The 18891-nt window shown below is 33.4% G+C and overlaps 1 protein-coding gene across 1 annotated transcript; it reads left to right on the top strand.

The window, feature by feature from the left end:
• Positions 1 to 8493, top strand: LOC127700237 (ganglioside-induced differentiation-associated protein 1-like). The gene is made up of 5 exons (XM_052203662.1): positions 1 to 101; positions 3163 to 3355; positions 4071 to 4247; positions 5200 to 5397; positions 8125 to 8493. The coding sequence occupies exons 1-5, from the start codon at positions 45 to 47 to the stop codon at positions 8463 to 8465; spliced, it is 966 nt and encodes a 321-aa protein (XP_052059622.1). The 5' UTR covers positions 1 to 44; the 3' UTR covers positions 8466 to 8493.
• The last annotated feature ends 10398 nt before the right edge of the window (positions 8494 to 18891 follow it).

Genomic DNA, 18891 nt, shown 5'->3' with positions numbered 1-18891 from the left:
ACAATAATGTCCTACTTTCTGACTTCGAATTACACCAATTCAAGATGTCTGACAACAAATTAACATTATATTACTTTCAAGCTTCCTACTATTCACAGAAGGTAAATATCAACAAATAATGCTAAGATATTTAAGGTTTTTTTCATATATAATATACTTCCATTTTCTTATATTTTTCGCAGAAGATAAATATATGTATCTGTTATAGTCTGTCAGTACGTTGGGGACTTATCATTTTTTACCTGGGAGGGGGCTTGTCATTTTGAAATCAAACATATAAAATTTTCTTGACCCCCCCCCCCCCCCCCCCATAATATTTCACTATTTTTATTTTATCCCCCCTTAACAACATTTAAAAAATGTGATCCCCCCTCTAACATTGTTCATCATAACAAACGGACAAATATGGCTGTATTTTACACGTCAAAAACTACCGTCTGAGTACAGATTTACCTGTCCAGTTGGAAAAGTTTTAAGGCCTGGCATCCACTAGATATATAAAAGTTAAATGCATTTTGTGTTTCAGAAAGATATAATCTTTTTTGGTTTTTGATGGGCATTTTTTTTTCCTTTCTGCAGAAGGTGTAAAAATAAACAAACACCTGAATTACTTTGATACTGTCCACTCAGTTAAACCCTTTAACTCACCTATAGTTGTGTAGATACCTGTTGTCCATTTTCAATCAAGGTCAATCAATACAATACAATACAGTTTTTACCTGAGAGGGAGCATCTCAAAGTTGTATCACAACTTAGTTAATTTTTACACCTTCTAGCTGCATGAAAGAAAAAAAATGACCATCAAAATCCAAAAGAGATTTTATCTTTCTGAAACACAAAATGCATTTAACTTTTATATATCTAGTGGATGCCAGGCATTAAAACTTTTCTAACTGGACAGGTAAGTCTGTACTAAGAGTAGTTTTTGGCCTGTAAATACAGCCATATCTGTCCGTTTGTTATGATGAACCTTAAACATGCCAAAATTTTAACATGCAAAACATTTACCTTTGACACACATGATATGTAGGATACTTGAAGATTCAAAAGTTCACAAATGTTTCATTAGAGATAAAATTGATCCACCCACTTTGAATTTATAAAAAAATTTGAACCCTCTTTTCCACTTACAGAAAAAAAAACTTGATCCCCCTACATTTTGACCAGCCCCCCTCCCCCTACCAGGTAAAAAATGATAAGTCACTTGAAGAAACCACATTGGCTTTTTTTAAACGGTGATGAATACGCTTTCTATAGTCGAAATCCCTTCCAGAGTATATATGAAGGTTCCACAGATTGTGGCACTGACCACTTCTAGATGATTCCAGTCTACTATATGAGGGTCTAGATGGGGTCCTCCAATTCTATTCCAGTTAGATTTTGTTTACTTGTTATTAATGTTGCTCATTATTCTCTAGTCTTTACCTTTTTAAAAGCACTTCATTATTCTCTATTCTAATTTTTTGACCTATTTTTCTCTATTTTTTCAAAAGAGAAAGACAATTGGATTGTTGTATTGTAAGTGAAGTTTGGACACAGGTACTGTATTTTAATGATCGAGATTGAGGTCGTGTTTTTTTTTTGTCTTAAGGTCAGATTTATAATATAACCGTGTTTGGCACAACTTTTTAGATTATAGGCTTGCAATGCTCTTCGCCTTTTTTTTTAATTCTAGTGCCACTTATGAGTCTTATGTAGAAGAAACGGGCGTCTGGCGTAACAAATTATAAGCCAGGTATCATTCATGGCTTTGTATAGCCCGTTATCGTTTACCGGCGTGCATTTCTAAAAAAAAATATATAAAACTCTTACTCCCGAGTCCCTACTGTACACATTATACATGTTTTTGATGTAGGATATACTTGAATGCAGGTCAAATATTCATTAAAACGAAATGTGTACTTGTATAGAGCGTTTTGTTGGCCGGTCCAGTGGTGTATGGCGTTTGACACGGTGCATGAAGTGTTGCCATAATGACACAGAAAGTTCAAACATCGGTCCGGCCAAAACCCGTTGCCGGAAGAAAGAATAGTACTATTTCGCTTATCCGCAATAATTGATTGCTTCGCATCATTGCTTCGCATCACGGGGCAGAGCTTTTAGTTTCATTCGATATACACGCCACTGATCTTGAAATAAATACTTATAGATTCTGATTGGTTGCTTTAAAATGTAGCTGAGATACAGCAACAGATATTGGCTTAAATGAGATAAAGAATTACAGACTTTTCTCGTCTCAGGATAAGACATCAAATGCCGGAAAATTAACTATGTGTATTTCAGTTCCGATCAACTGCCATTAATTCATGTTCGTTTTATTATGCATATATTGTCAATATTGTGACATCAATTATTAATACGTGTTTATATGCTTTCTTAATCTGCAATATGCACGATTTGTTTTGCTTAGCAATGTTCCTATACAATGTATACAAAAATACATTATTATCTGTATTTTATAACTTCTGCCAATCTAGGTACACCCCAGAGAGGCACACCTCCAGAGTCGTGTGTATTTTTAAATGTTTTAATTTTCAAGTAAAGTGAACAAAATCTAAAAAGCATTGGTGTATAACGCACACTCTTAAAGTAGAACAACATCAGTTTCACTGAAACTAAATATTTATTGCTGTTTCTTATTTATTTAAACTGTTGTAAATATCTTTTGGTTGTACAAGTCTTTGTTTACTCCTTGGTTTATTAAAATTGTTATTGTCTTCATCACTCGAAATCATGTTACTCTTAATCAACATACCTAAACATTCATATATATCTAAATAATTTATATACAGAACTAGCAATCAAAATCGCAGGTCAATGACCAGCTGACAGAACTAGAAAACCACACTCCACAAAAACACATTGACAACTAAACACTGAACAGCCAGTTTAAAATTTCAGAAAAGTTCGTCTTAATATATATACAAAAATTGATATTCCAAGTCTAAGACATCCATTTTATATCAATCAATATCTGAAATTACCACATACTAAATCAACAACCACATGCACACATATTACCTTAAATTAGGAAAGAGCGAAGCAGTTCACAGCTTTTTAGAAAGCTCAAACTTGTTACACTTACATTCAGACATACATAATCTTACATGTAAAGTACAACCCGACGCTTGTGCATGTTATCATATTTGGTTTTTGTTACAGGCAACATTAGCTTTGTTCGAGAAAGGATGTCCATTCAACCGAAAGATAATAAATATTCAAAATGGGGAACAAAAAACACCAGAGTACATGAAAATGAACCCACATGGACTTGTTCCCTTATTAAAAGATGGAGAGAAAATTGTGGTAGAGTCAGAGAAAATAATTGACTACGTTGATGATCAAGTTAAATCTGGTAAAAACATATTTATTTACACCAGGTGCAGTTATGGGATTTCGAAATAAAACTTCTGCCAACTAGAAGAATCTCTTTCATTTTCTAAATTTTTCGATTCTTTTCTATTTTTAGAGGGGAACTGTCACATATTTGATCATATATCACATCTGCATAATAAAGCAAAAAAGCAAGTAATAATGAATAATTCTTTCAGTTTTTCACACTTTGGAAATAGAAAATCGTCGCGAACGTTTTAATGATATCTTACCTGATAAATTTTGTATATTGACTGGGGTCACAACTTTCTCAGGCATATGAACTTGGAAAATTTTGATGCCCAATCACCGGATATGACTCATCAATATAATTTAACAGGTGTATATATAACGCGGCGGGTGTCACTAGTGGAGCAAAAACTGACGATTCTTCCGTATCACCTGAGTTTATTCACGTTTTTTTGTTTGTTCAGTCCTTGTTGCTTAATCTTTAGTTTTCTTTGTAGTGTTTTGTTGACTTTTGTATATCTTATTGTTTTTCTTTTTGGCCATGGTGTTGTCTGTTTTTATTTGACTCGAGGTTTTTTATATTGCTCCCTAGGTATCTATGATGATATTCCTCTGTTGTTTTTTTTTTTATTCAAGATATTTTTTTAATTATCTCTTCGTGCATTTATACGCCCTTTGCTTTCCAAATCGGCAAAATATACTCTAATCTGGCATCATTTTATGTCCAGGACCGACATTGGTACCTGATCCTAGCACATCAGTTGGAAAGGAGGTAAAACGATTACGTGAGTTCATTGATGCAATCCGAATCGAAATAATTACCTATGGACTGCTGTTCAATCCAGAGTTGTCTACCAGTGGTGTTAAACTACCAAAAATGATTATCAACGTTAAACGGTTTAAAGGTAAATTATTTCTTTAGTGTTCGAATATAAATTGGGTGTGTAAAATTGAAAAGAAATGCAATAATCTTCAAAATTATCAGCAAAATATAGAAAAGAAATACAATAATCTTTAAAATTATGAGCAAACCAATTAAAAAGTAAATGCAATCATCTTCAATATTATCAGAAAAACAATTGAAAATAGTTTACGTGTATTCATAACAATGCAGCAAAACGACCATGCGAGCAGCTACATTTTGCATTGTCCTTTAAAGTTTAACTGAAACGTCTGTAAGAGCTAGTGAGTGATATCGTTTTCGTTGAATGTGAAAATTAATCTGAAATTATTTTTCTGTGAAAAAAGGAATTTCACTTTTTTTCAGGATAGAATATAGCATCCATTTTTTAAGAACAATCATGATGATTAATTGTGGTCAAGATACAACATGTAGAAGGAGTTGCAAAACAATTTACGAAAATGGCCATCAATTATTTATGTTTATAGTAGTCCTTTATGTAACTTTGTCGAAAATTCGTTTTTTTTTATGCTCGAAATTCAAATTTTAAAAATACAAAATATTAAATATAAAACGGTTACCATGAAAAAAACTAAAACTTTATCTTTATCATTACATTGTATATACATTTTGTATATAAACATGTATACCATATTACTTTATATTCATATTTATCTATGCTTTTTTTTATGAATATACAAATGTAGTATAATTGCCAATGAGCCAACTATCTAACAGGGTTAAAATGAAGCTCGATTTAAGGAACTACATCTTTGTGAGCGCTTAATCCTCCCCTTAAACTGGGACACTGGTGTAAAATTACAACACAAGAACAATCTGTAAAATCAGTTGGAAATTGCTTGACTCATAAGATCAACACGAAGCATAAATGATTGTTCTAGAAAGAGGAAAGTTATCAAAAGAATTGAAATAAGTCATTGATTTAATCATTATAGAAAAAACGCAGGAAAATGTTGCTAGCTTGGAAGAAGCTGCACAGAAATATCCAGATTTACGCGATAGCTACATCGCAAAATACCAAAAGACGAAAAAGTTTTATGAAGACACTAAGAACAAAGAGAATGTAATAGAACATTTAGAAGACACTGAACACAGATGTGAATATTTAGAGGAATGTTTAAGAAGAAGTAAAGGTAAGGGTCAGTTGAGAGTAAGCTTATGCGTTTACTTTTCTACATTGGCTAGAGGTATAGGGGGAGGGTTGAGATCTCATAAACATGTTTAACCCCGCCGCATTTTTGCGCCTGTCCCAAGTCAGGAGCCTCTTAGCCTTTGTTAGTCTTGTATTATTTTTAATTTTAGTTTCTTGTGTACAATTTGGAGTTTAGTATGGCGTTCATTATCACTGAACTAGTATATATATTTGTTTAGGGGCCATCTGAAGGACGCCTCCGGGTGCGGGAATTTCTCGCTGCATTGAAGACCTGTTGGTGACCTTCTGCTGTTGTCTGTTCTATGGTCGGGTTGTTGTCTCTTTGACACATTCCCCATTTCCATTCTCAATTTTATGCATACTTTTTATTTTGGTCTCATCTCTATGAGGGTCTGGTTTGGGTTTACAGGATAGAGAATAATGGCCCCAAAAAAATGAATAGAGAAAAATGATCAAAAAATATAAAGAATAGAGAATAATGTGGTACAAAAGAATAAAGAATAGAGGATAATGGGGTACACAAGAATAAAAAATAGAGAATAATGGGGTACAAAAGAATAAAGAATAGAGAATAATGGGGTACAAAAGAATAAAGAATACAGAATAATGGGGTACACAAGAATAAAAAATAGAGAAAAATGAAAGAATAAGGTACTATAGTACTGATTACAGAAATGTACGATGTACACAATAAATCATCTAATTACAGAAATGTACGATGTACACAATAAATCATCTAATTACAGAAATGTACGATGTATACAATAAATCATCTATTTACAGAAATGTACGATGTACACAATACATCATCTAATTACAGAAATGTACGATGTACACAATAAATCATCTAGTTACAGAAATGTACGATGTACACAATAAATCATCTAATTACAGAAATGTACGATGTACACAATAAATCATCTAATTACAGAAATGTACGATGTACACAATAAATCATCTAATTACAGAAATGTACGATGTATACAATACATCATCTATTTACAGAAATGTACGATGTACACAATACATCATCTAATTACAGAAATGTACGATGTACACAATAAATCATCTAGTTACAGAAATGTACGATGTACACAATAAATCATCTAATTACAGAAATGTACGATGTACACAATAAATCATCTAATTACAGAAATGTACGATGTACACAATAAATCATCTAATTACAGAAAGATTTAATAGTAATATCATTTTCATGACAATTTTACAGAATAAGCATTATTTTTAAAGAAAAAGAAAAATGCCCAAATATATACCAGAGAATACAGAAATCAAGGACCCTCATCCAGACCCTCCTCTATTATTATTGTTCCTAGAGTTTCAGTTAAACTGAAATGTGATTGAACATCCTGTTAGTACTTGTATATCCTGTGACCTTTACCACAGATTGTCGTGATAAGTTGAATTTTAGTAGATTGAAGTAACCTTTGAAAAAGAAACTAGCTTGACCATCAGATAATCACCAAGACTGGAATTAAATAATCCATAAGACAATGCGTTTTTGAAAGGTTGATAAAGCAGTCTTCTGTGGTCGGAACACCTCTTTCTTCGTGGAAATGATTCTTAAACTGGACACCTGTTGTGTTAACTTAATTATATCGCTTAGATGGAATGGCGGACCGGTTTAAATGATTGTAAGCCCTCGATCGATCCTCCTATACCTTCTCTCAAATGTTGCTTTATCCGTTTTTATACCCCACGCAACGAGTTGCGGAGGGTATAATGTTTTTGACCCGTCCGTCCGTCAGTCCTGTTTCTTGTCATCGCAACTCCTCTCAAACCACACAACAGAATTTCACGAAACCTTTTTAGATAATAAGGACATACTATGTAGTTGTGCATATCGACAGGAAATTACGATTCAATTTTTTTTCTAGGAGTTACGCCCCTTTGAACTTATTTACTTTAATGTACTACTGCAACAGTTTGTTATCTCAACTTCTCTGAAACCACACAACAAAATTTCATGAAACTTTGTAGATAATAAGGACATACTACGTAGATGTGCATATCGACAGGAAATTACGATTCAATTTTTTTTCCAGGAGTTACACCCCTTTGAAATTATTTGCCCAATACACTACTGCAACCTTTTGTCATCGCAACTCCTCTCAAACCACACAACAGAATTTCATGAAACCTTTTCAGGTAATAAGGACATACTACGTAGATGTGCATATCGACAGGAAATTACGATTCAATTTTTTTCTAGGAGTTACGCCCCTTTGAACTTATTTGCTTCAATATACCTCTGAAACAGTTTGTCATCGCAACTCCTCTGAAACCACACAACAGAATGTCATGAAACTTTGTAGATAATAAGGACATACTAGGTAGATGTGCATATCGACAGGAAATTATGATTCAATTTTTTTTCTTATACAATTTTTTTTTCTTAGTTATTTTATTTCTCCAGTGACAATGTGGGGACGTGGGGTATGTGAGCGTGCTCACTAAGGTTCTTTAATTTAAAATACACATGTGACGTAAATCTTTTGTTCAAACTCTCCATTATTTTTCAGAAATGGAGAGTTATTTTCTAATCCCATTTTTATTCTTATAACACAATTGAATTTATTCGTACAGAAACACTACAAAGGTCATGACGTCCTGAATATTGTTATACAGACATGTCTACTTGAAATTAAACATTCCCAAATGATCATCTCCATTTTGTTTTTAACAGAGTCTTCGGGTGGAGAAGAGTACTGGTTGACAGGAACACAGTTCAATGCAGCTGATATTTTACTGGTTGTGTTCATGGACAGAATTGTTATGTTGGGACTTGAAGATAGATATTTCTGTAAAACAAAGAGGCCATTGTTGTATGATTACCTACAGAGAATTGGACAGAGAAAATCTGTACAGATGTTGAGAGCCGATGTGAAAACGGCTTTTACAATGATATTGTGGAATGCTGCGAAAGCAGCCGTACCATATGTAGTTGTTCTAGGTCTAGCAATTGGAGCTGGTGTCTGGTTAATGAAGAATAAATCTAGGGTTATAAATGCATTTGTAGAAAAATAATCATATCATTAAATCGTTCATTAATCACCTCTCTTTCTGTATTTTATTTTTCATCCTTGACATGAGATGCATATAAGCTGTCACACCAGGTCTCATTTTTATAGGGGGCCTCGGTGTATCACTAGCCTGTCAAGACTCAAGTTGTGAGTTTGAATCCCGCACGTGGCATGTGCGCTCGACTCTAATCGTAATTGATCAGAATTGTCAGTTTTCCTATACCGAAGGTCGGTGGTTCTCTCTAGGCACTCCGGCTTCCTCCATCAAAAACAACTGACCGCCACGAAATATCACAATAGTGCTGAAAGTGGCGTTTAACACCAATCAATAAATCAATCATTTTTAGAGAGTTCGTGCCATTCTGCTGTATTTGTGTTTGTATCTACTATATCTGCTATATTCGACGGCAAAATTGAATTTGTGTTTTATTGCTTCTTCTACAGAATATCTCGAGAAGAGATCCAGATTCATTTATTTACTCTTCACCAGACGACATTCTGGAGATGTATAGAAAAGACCAATAAAACACGCCCTTGGTTAGCGAATTAAATTGAGTATGGATAATCGATTGAACTTTCGTCTTACAAACGGGCATTGTTAAACTTATCGATCCTTTGAATAAACTTATCGATCCTTTGAATAAACTTATAGATCCTTTGAATAAACTTATCGATCCTTTGAATAAACTTATAGATCCTTTGAATAAACTTATTCTTAAAGGTTATCAATTTAACATTGTAATAAGATCTATCTTTGAATATTGTTTTATCGGGACTAACATTGTAATAAGATCTATCTTTGAATATTGTTTTATCGGGACTAACATTGTAATAAGATCTATCTTTGAATATTGTTTTATCGGGACTAACATTGATTTTGTTATCAGTAAATATTGTCAATATAATACTTCCATGGCATAACTAAACAGGTATGTCTGTGTAATGAAAAAACACCCTGTCGATACCAGTCTTTAGTTTTCTATGTTGTGTTTTGTATACTGTTGTTGGTCTTTTTCTTTTTTAGCCATGGCACTGTCAGTTTATTTTCGACTTGTGAGTTTGAATGTCCCTTTGGTATATTTTGTCTGTCATTTATCTGTTGGCATTGCACAAGGTCATGTTTTTCTTTGAATTTTTGTGACATCTTTGCACTAAATTCATTGTATATCTACTGATTGATATTTTAGTCTGGAAAGCATGATCTATTTATTAGCTGTAGTTGGCTTTGACTAGCTTTCAGTTACAACGAGTACTCTTTGATCGGTACTTTGTGTCTTTAGTCTTTTTGTTAGTTTTTTGTGCTTTGTGTCGATCTGATGAGTCCAGCCTTTTAAAACCAATGTTTACAGTTTTTGTTTCTTAAATTGTACTGTTACACAACTGTCCCAGGTTATGGAAGGGTTAAGCGCTCGTGATTAAATCTAACTCGCCACTACTTCTGTATGTACCTTGTCCCAAGTCAGTGGGATATCCAGTGAACGAAAACAAAAGAAAATTCACTCTTCTTATGATAGAGTCGAGAAAGTCATTAATAAAATAATACCGGTGACGATACTGATCAAAAGTTATTTCTAAATAATAGTTGTATACATTTTAAAGAAATTATTTGTTAAACTGTGTGAACAAAAATATTCATGCAAATACACGATGTTTTATGTTCAGTATTTATCGATATAATTGCTTTAGAAGCTTGTGAAACTGAAATTTAACAAGAGTGCACACGCTGAAATGTCTCGCCTTCTTTACCAATCATTGATATTATGTTGATAGTCCTAAATATAAAGCTTTATTATAACTGTCACCTAAACTTAACATTAACCAAGAAAACTAAACATTGACCAATGAACCATGAAAATGAGGTCAAGGTCAGATGAACCGTGCCAGGCAGACATGTACAGTTAACAATTCTTCCATATAACAAATATAGTTGACCTATTGCTTATAGTTTAAGAAAAACATACCAAAACACAAAAACTTAACACTGAGCAATGAACCGTGAAAATGAGGTCAAGGTCATATAAAACCTGCATGACTGACATAGAGATCATAAAATATTTCCATACACCAAATATAGTTGACCTATGGCATATAGTTTTAGAAAAAAAGACCAAAACTCAAAAACTTAACTTTGACCACTGAACCATGAAAACGAGGTCAAGGTCAGATGACACCTGCCAGCTAGACATGTACACCTTACAATCATTCCATACACCAAATATAGTAGACCTATTGAATTCAGTATAAGAAAAACAGACCAAAACATAAAAACTTAACTATAACCACTGAACCATGAAAATGAGGTCAAGGTCAGATGACACCTGCCAGTTGGACATGTACACCTTACAGTCCTTCCAGACACCGAATTTACTAGACCTATTGCTTATAGTATCTGAGATATGGACTTGACCACCAAAACTTAACCTTGTTCACTGATCCATGAAATGAGGTCGAAGTCAAGTGAAAACTGTCTGACGGGCATAAGGACGTTGCAAGGTACGCACATACCAAATATAGTTATCCTACTACTTATAATAAGAGAGAATTTAACATTACAAAAAATGTTAAATTTTTTTTCAAGTAGTCACTGAACCATGAAAATGAGGTCAAGGACATTGGACATGTGACTGACGGAAACTTCGTAATATGAGGCATCCATATACAAAGTATGAAGCATCCAGTTCTTCCACCTTCTAAAATATAAAGCTTTTAAGAAGTAAGCTAACGCCGCCGCCGCCGGATCACTATCCCTATGTCGAGCTTTCTGCGATAAAAAAAATGTAAAAAATCATGTACATACAAAATCGAAAGATCTTTCGGGTCACCAATTTTCTGAGTGTTCCAAAAGGTCCTTAGCATGTTACAATTTCCCAAAGTATGCTTATTTTTTCACACCTAAGTTATCGAGCACACCGGTCTGCTCTTGTCACATGTACATTCAATAAAGAACTATTGTCTTTTCGTGAATATAAACATTTAAAAGTCTGTCAGTGCAAGTTAAAAAATTAAAGATAACTATTTTTGTAAAGTAGGTATCTTTCTACTATTTTGTATACAATTCTAAGAAAAAGGTCGTCTCGAGTATTGTACAAGCATTTGCGGTCTTCTCGTTTATTCACATTCAATGTTTACATCGAGATAAGGTCTGTTTGATTTTGCTTAGTAACTTTATTTCAAAAGTGCCAATCTTTGCTGCATATCAATCGATTCCTTTTTTTCCCTGACTTTCTCTGATCTAGCTGTATATATATACGAAAAATTAGCATGTTCCAGAGAGGTATACAGACAGTAAAAAAATAAATTGAAGTTGGTACTCCAGGAATTTATTCGCATAACAACATTTTAAATTAATTCTACTCCAAGCATCTATAGTCTGCTGTACTCGTCGTTTGCTACTCAAGGAGTAAAATGATAACATTGAGTAGAAGTTTTGTTTATATTTCAATTTATTTCAATTTTTACTATTTACCAGAACGTTTTTCCGTGAATCCATAATTGATAGCGTCCTTTCTAAAATGGGACAAACATTGAGAAGATCTTGTTTTCAGGTAATGTTTTGTCACTAGATTTCCCACTGAAGTCATGAGTCTATAATTCAGTGGTTGTCGTTCGTTGCTGTCTATCATATTTGTTTTTCGTTAACAGTTTTGTACAGAAATCAGGGTTTCTCGTTTAAATTGTTTAATAAAATTGAGAATGGAAATGGGGAATGTGTCAAAGAGACAACAACCCGACCATAGAACAGACAACAGCAGAAGGTCACCAACAGGTCTTCAATGCAGCGAGAAATTCCCGCACCCGGAGGCGTCCTTCAGCTGGCCCCTAAACAAATATATATACTAGTTCAGTGATAATGAACGCCATACTAAACTCCAAATTGTACACAAGAAACTAAAATTAAAAATAATACAAGACTGACAAAGGCTAGAGGCTCCTGACTTGGGACAGGCGCAAAAATGCGGCGGGGTTTAACATGTTTATGAGATCTCAACCCTCCCCCTATACCTCTAGCCAATGTAGAAAAGTAAACGCATAACAATACGCACATTAAAATTCAGTTCAAGAGAAGTCCGAGTCTGATGTCAGAAGATGTAACCAAAGAAAATAAACAAAATGACAATAATACATAAATAACAACAGACTACTAGCAGTTAACTGACATGCCAGCTCCAGACTTCAATTAAACTGATTGAAAGATTATGTCTTCATCATATGAATATCAGGCACAATCCTTCCCGTTAGGGGTTTAGTATCATACCATCATAACATGTATGAGAAGAACATAACCCGTGTCATGCCAACAACTGGTTTTTAAATAAATGTGTTTAGTGCCGATGCAAAGACCCTATAAGTGAATCAATATTAACGCCAAAATATGCAATCTTTAATGACCTGACAACAGTATCGTAACTATATCCCTTCTTAATAAGTCTATTTAAAGGTTTTGTTAGCTTCAGAGGTGAATACTGACATTTTTGTGCTTTATAAAGAATATTTCCATAAAAAATTGGATGTGAAATACCTGAACGTATAAGAAGTCTGCATGTTGAGCTATATTTACGAATGATGTCCTTATACCGATGATAAAATTTAGTAAATGTTTTGACTAGTTTGTGATATCGAAAACCCTGGTGTAATAATTTTTCAGTAATACATAAATTTCTCTCGTTAAAATCTAAAACATTGTTACATACACGAGCGAATCGTACAAGTTGAGATATATAAACACCGTAAGATGGTGACAAGGGAACGTCACCATCTAAAAATGGATAATTAACGATAGGAAATGAAAAATCATCTCTTTTATCATATATTTTAGTATTAAGCTTTCCGTTAATGATATAGATATCAAGATCGAGGAAAGGGCAGTGGTCATTGTTAGTATTAGCTTTATTTGAAGTAAGTTCAACAGGATAAATTTCTTTAGTATACATACTGAAGTCGTCATTATTGAGAGCCAAAATATCATCCAAATATCTAAAAGTATTATTAAATTTGTGTATCAGATGTTGTTTCGATGGGTCTTTGCTGATTTTTGTCATAAATTGTAACTCATAGCAATACAAAAAAAGGTCCGCAATAAGTGGTGCACAGTTAGTCCCCATTGGAATTCCGATAACCTGACGATAAACATTTTTTCATGTATGGGCCTTTTATAGCTTACTAAATGGTATGGGTTTTGCTCATTGGCCGTATGGTGACCTGTCATTGCTTACATCCACGTCATTTTGGTATCTGGTGGATAGATCTCACAATGGCAATCAAACAACATCTTTTTAGCTCACCTTGCCCAAAGGGCCAAGTGAGCTTTTCTCATCACTTGGCGTCCGTCGTCCGTCGTCGTCGTCGTCGTCCGTCGTCGTTATTTTTTACAAAAATCTTCTCCTCTGAAACCACTGGGCCAAATTTAACCAAACTTTGCTACAATCATCATTAGGGTATCTAGTTTAAAAAATGTGTCCGATGACCCCGCCAACCAACCAAGATGGCCACCATGGCTAAAAATAGAACATAGGGGTAAAATATAGATTTTGGCTTATATCTCTGATACCAAAGCATTTAGAGTAAATCTGACTAGAGTAAAACGGATTATCAGGTCAAGATCTATCTGCCGTGAAATTTTCAGACAAATCTGACAACCTGTTGTTGGGTTGCTGCCCCTGAATTTGTAATTTTAAGGAAATTTTGCAGTTTTTGGTTATTATCTTGAATATTATTATAGATAGAGATAAACTGTAAACAGCAATGATGTTCAGCAAAGTAAGATCTACAAATAAGTCGTCATGACCAAAATCGTCAGTCGACCCCTTTAGGAGTTATTGTCCTTTATAGTAAATTTTTAACAATTTTTCGTAAATTTTTGTAATCTTCTACAGAAATCTTCTTCTCTGAAACTACTCAGACAAATTTAACTATACTTGGCCATAATCATTATTAGGGTATGTAGTTTAAAAAATTTGTCCGATGACCCCGCCTTCCAACCAATCATGGCCGACTTGGTTAAAAATAGAACATGGGGGTAAAATGCAGTTTTTGGTTTATATCTCTGAAACTAAAGCATTTAGAGCAAATCTGACAGGCGGCAAAACTGTTCATCAGATTTCGATTTATTTGCCCTGAAATTTTCAGACGAATCCGACAACCCGTTGTTGGGTTGCTCCCCCTGAGTTAGTTTTTTGTTATTATCTTAGATATCATTATAATATCTAATATCTAATACTATTAGTTATGATTTTAACCTTATTTTACATGAATTCCAAAACATCAGTAAATACAGGTGAGCGACACAGGCTCTTGAGAGCCTCTAGTTTTATATACCAATAGCATGCCGCTGGAGTGTGAAGATTGTAGAAAAAATTAAAAACATTTTTTAAACCGAATTACCATTTTCGCTTTGTTCATATCAATGTATAAGCACTCGTATAGCATATCGAAAATGTCATTGTACCATATAATTAGATTAAAAACTAAAAAAAAAGGTGCCATTAGTAGGGTTGAAATTGCTTAACTTTCCGCATCACTTAAATTCACATCTCGTATCAATCATGTTTGTGTTTACATTTTTGTATAATTTCTTGCTGACGTTTACCTGTCAAACACTTTAAAAAAACACCTTCCAAGACGCCAACAAAGGAACTTTTACGCATTCTCATCCAGGGTTTCAATAAACTACACAGTATTAGTTTACAGAAGAACTTATCAAGAGCAGAGAACTTTATGGTTTATTTTTCTTAAGTTGTCTTTTATATCACCAAATACTGAAGATTGGGAAATAACGAAATTCTGTCTTTTTCAGAGTGAATGCCGTAGTGGAATAAAGCACTCTAATGTTCGTACACGAAAGAAAGTATAGCATCTTCAAGAAAACCACCTATTTCTATCGTTAAACCAATACTTCTAGGAACTGACAGAAAGCTCGTCGAGGGTTATATTTTATAAACCTATGATACTTTAATTTCAGCAACACTGTATTTGCTTATATCCTCTTTTTTGGTCTCTGGAGGAAAGTTGTGTAATTGGCAATCATACTACATCTCCTTATATTAAAACTGTTCGAGACTCTGGACTAGACGTGATTAGGTACTCTCGAGGCTTAATGTTGTGGATGACAAACATAAAATAAATTTGCGAACATAAAAACAAAAGGCCCCAAACAACACAACCAATATCGTTTCTTGAGGGCTGCAACTTCAGTATTTTTCCATAACGTACGGTATTTTAATTTTCTCCTAGACGACTGCATAGGTAAGTGCAACGGCTACTGCATGTGAAGCTGAATATCCTGACCTTTCCGAAGCACTCCTTAAGTTCTTATATTTATGCAAATATTTATCGGGATTAAAGGTGTCCCAAATAATTTTTTGCTTTTTTTTAAAACCGCGCTATGAATTAATTTTTCCAATCAGTATATTTTCCACTATACCTTAAACATCGTTTATTCCTGGAAATTCAAAGTTAGTTATTGGCCATGCACCTTAAAAGAAACAAGCAAGACTGCATTATAATAATTTTATTCCATTCCAAGATGTAATTTGGATAACAATTAATTTTTTAATGAAATACAAAAGTACTGGTAGTACACCAATGTTATTTAAATAAAAAAGGGAGGGTATTATGCAATTTTATCATAACTTGAAACCGTAAGAAATAGGAGGTATATAATTGACGAAAACTGCCGCACAATCCAATGTTTTCAATTTGGCCTTTTCTGCTGTGGTATTGTATAAGTGACAACAAATTTTCAGGTGGTTTTGTAGATGCTAAATGGAGTAAAAATGTATAAAAATAAAACAACGTAAGCAACTGATTCCAAGAAACATATAATTGTTTATCGTTATAAAAGTAGTTGTTTTCCGTTATAAAACTTATAAAAGTAGTTGTTTTCCGGTATAAAATATAACATGTATAATGTAACCACAATAAATATACAATAGGAATAGCATTCATTAAAACGCATATTGAATTTATTGCTATATATGTATCATACTTCAACCATTCAAACTTCATACCGTATAATAAATATCACAATCAGAGGCAGGATAAAATCCATTCTGTTGCCAGAAGGACAATAGGGAACATATATTCTTGGGTAGGTGTGTTACTACTCAAAAATGGGAAATTAACCATAAGAAAATCGAAACACTCGTTTTTGTCATTGATCCTAGTTTTGAGTTATTGGCATCACTTTAAAGAAAATCAACATTTGAAACATTAATGTCTCTGAAGTATTCTTAGTTTCATGCTAACTGTTATCAGTAAGATATAAGTATTTAGGTCAAGTTCTGAATAATTGGCCGAAAACGAGAATGTTATGGATATTAATACGGCCAGTCATACTGGTGCAAGATCTAATGAAGACCTAGCTAGGATTCCTTGATTTAACAGAACACAGGAGATGCAGCATCAGATTAACACAACCCCAATGTTCCGCTGTTCAAGAGGTTGGGGATAGAGGGACATTGATACGATTAAGATTATATGTTCAACTTATTGTTTTAATCGCTTAGCATGAAAGACTTTTGTTTAATTGTTTATATTTTAGGAAGATCAATATATATATTAGTTAAGTTGGTAGAATCATTACTAATTTAAAAGAAGACGTTCGTTTACTAAGCGAAAATGCGCATTCATATGTTGGTGTTTTTAAGGTAAAATTGTTGTAACTATATATATCCAATTTGGGATTCCGTTTGATTTCTGCTTGATTTAAAGTTCTTCACAAGTTTGTATGTTCAATGTAGTGCATAATAGTTTGTTAATTCCAAATTGAAACATCGATTTCATGCAAAAGGAAGACATAAATAGATGTAAATAAATATCAATTTGATGTCAAACGAACAAAATTATAGTTACGCGACGACAAAGGTTAAGTTTTGACCTAAAACCAGGCTTCGTATTCATACAGTTACTTACCGGTAGTGGCTTTGGATCTTTAAGCGGGGATTTTTGCTGATAAATCTTTTCTCTTGCAATGAATTGTCTTTTTATGACATTGACGATTGACACTTTTACAAATGGCACTTCCAACTTATCATCCGAACCAGAGATATTTCAGAATGGATTTAATCGCTATGAATATTGGAAAGTGACTTAAGACAACAATCTATAAAAAACAAAAGCATATGATCATGTATTGATATTACAACGGGTTTATAACTATTCGTCATTTTGGCACATGCTGGAGAATGTTTATTGATTGCTGAATTTACAGAGACACTAACAACAAAACGGTTTAACACAGATATATGTATTATTTCCAAATGAATTTAGGGACAGTTGTTCATGAGCCATGCACAACTTCTCTGAAACTACAAAATGGAATGAAGCTTATACGTTAATTACACTTTGTATTTCCATACTATGCATTCAGTCTTTTAATCTAGGGATTTTTTATATTATTTTTTTACATTTTTATGACGATATTGCAGAATCCGATTTCGGAAGCTGTATTTTTTACATTGTTTGTATTGTTATTGTTTGTGCAGCTAACTTTCGGAATCTGTAAAACTACAAAATATTCAAACCACAACGCACCACAATGCACCACAGTGTTATTTATGAACCAAAACTTAACTAAAACCATATAAAATTCCAATCAACCATGCCATACAACTATATAAATGAACGAGAAAACGAATTAGTGAAAATAGACATAGTGATAAAGAATAACTAAAAAACATCAAGATGGCAAAATACGATCTTAAACAATAGACAGGTGTCTATACAATATTTTCAAGCTCTCAATAGTCACGAGTCAAAAAAATGTATGAAGAACTTTCTGCCATCAACACCAAATTCTCAAAATAACAAAATACATTAACAAAATGTGACGTTAGAAACCGAATGACGAGCTTCATGACTTGGGACAGGCACAGGAATGTGTGGCGGGGTTAAGCTAGTTTTTTTTTTTATATCTCAACCTCCCCCGTTTTAATATCGATCAGTGGACTAGCAAAACGCATATAAAGGAACATACAATTAAAATATGTACAGGAAAAGCACTATATAGCTCTAAAATACAGCTTTAAGTATAATAACAAAAGCACAAAATTATCAACAAAAGAATGCTCGCAGACATCGAATGCAATCTCAAAGTACTTAACCTGCTGATATGAAATCATAGAATATCTCTTAGTATTTTTTCACACTACAAATTTGAGAGAATTGGTGTTTATTAAAAAAAAAATACCAGACACCATAAATGAACAACGGTACAATCATAACAGTACAATCCTAACAGTACAATCATAACAGTACAATCACAACAGTACAATCATAACCATGTCAATTAGTCTGTAAATTCTGATCAACAACAGTACAATCATAACCATGTAAATTCTGACCAACAACAGTACAATCATAACCATGTAAATTCTGATCAACAACAGTACAATCATAACCATGTAAATTCTGATCAACAACAGTACAATCAT

Source organism: Mytilus californianus, unplaced genomic scaffold (genome assembly GCF_021869535.1).
Source record: "Mytilus californianus isolate M0D057914Y unplaced genomic scaffold, xbMytCali1.0.p SCAF_5, whole genome shotgun sequence".
Classification (NCBI taxonomy): Eukaryota; Metazoa; Mollusca; class Bivalvia; order Mytilida; family Mytilidae; genus Mytilus; species Mytilus californianus.
This window is presented reverse-complemented; position numbering and strand designations above follow the sequence as displayed.

What these genes read in the sequence shown, in the direction of transcription:
- LOC127700237 (XM_052203662.1), top strand. Translation starts at nt 45, where the DNA reads ATGTCTGACAACAAATTAACATTATATTACTTTCAAGCTTCCTACTAT. An exon ending in CAACGTTAAACGGTTTAAAG is followed by an intron (nt 4,248 to 5,199) that starts GTAAATTATTTC and finishes TAATCATTATAG; the next exon opens with AAAAAACGCAGGAAAATGTT. An exon ending in ATGTTTAAGAAGAAGTAAAG is followed by an intron (nt 5,398 to 8,124) that starts GTAAGGGTCAGT and finishes TGTTTTTAACAG; the next exon opens with AGTCTTCGGGTGGAGAAGAG.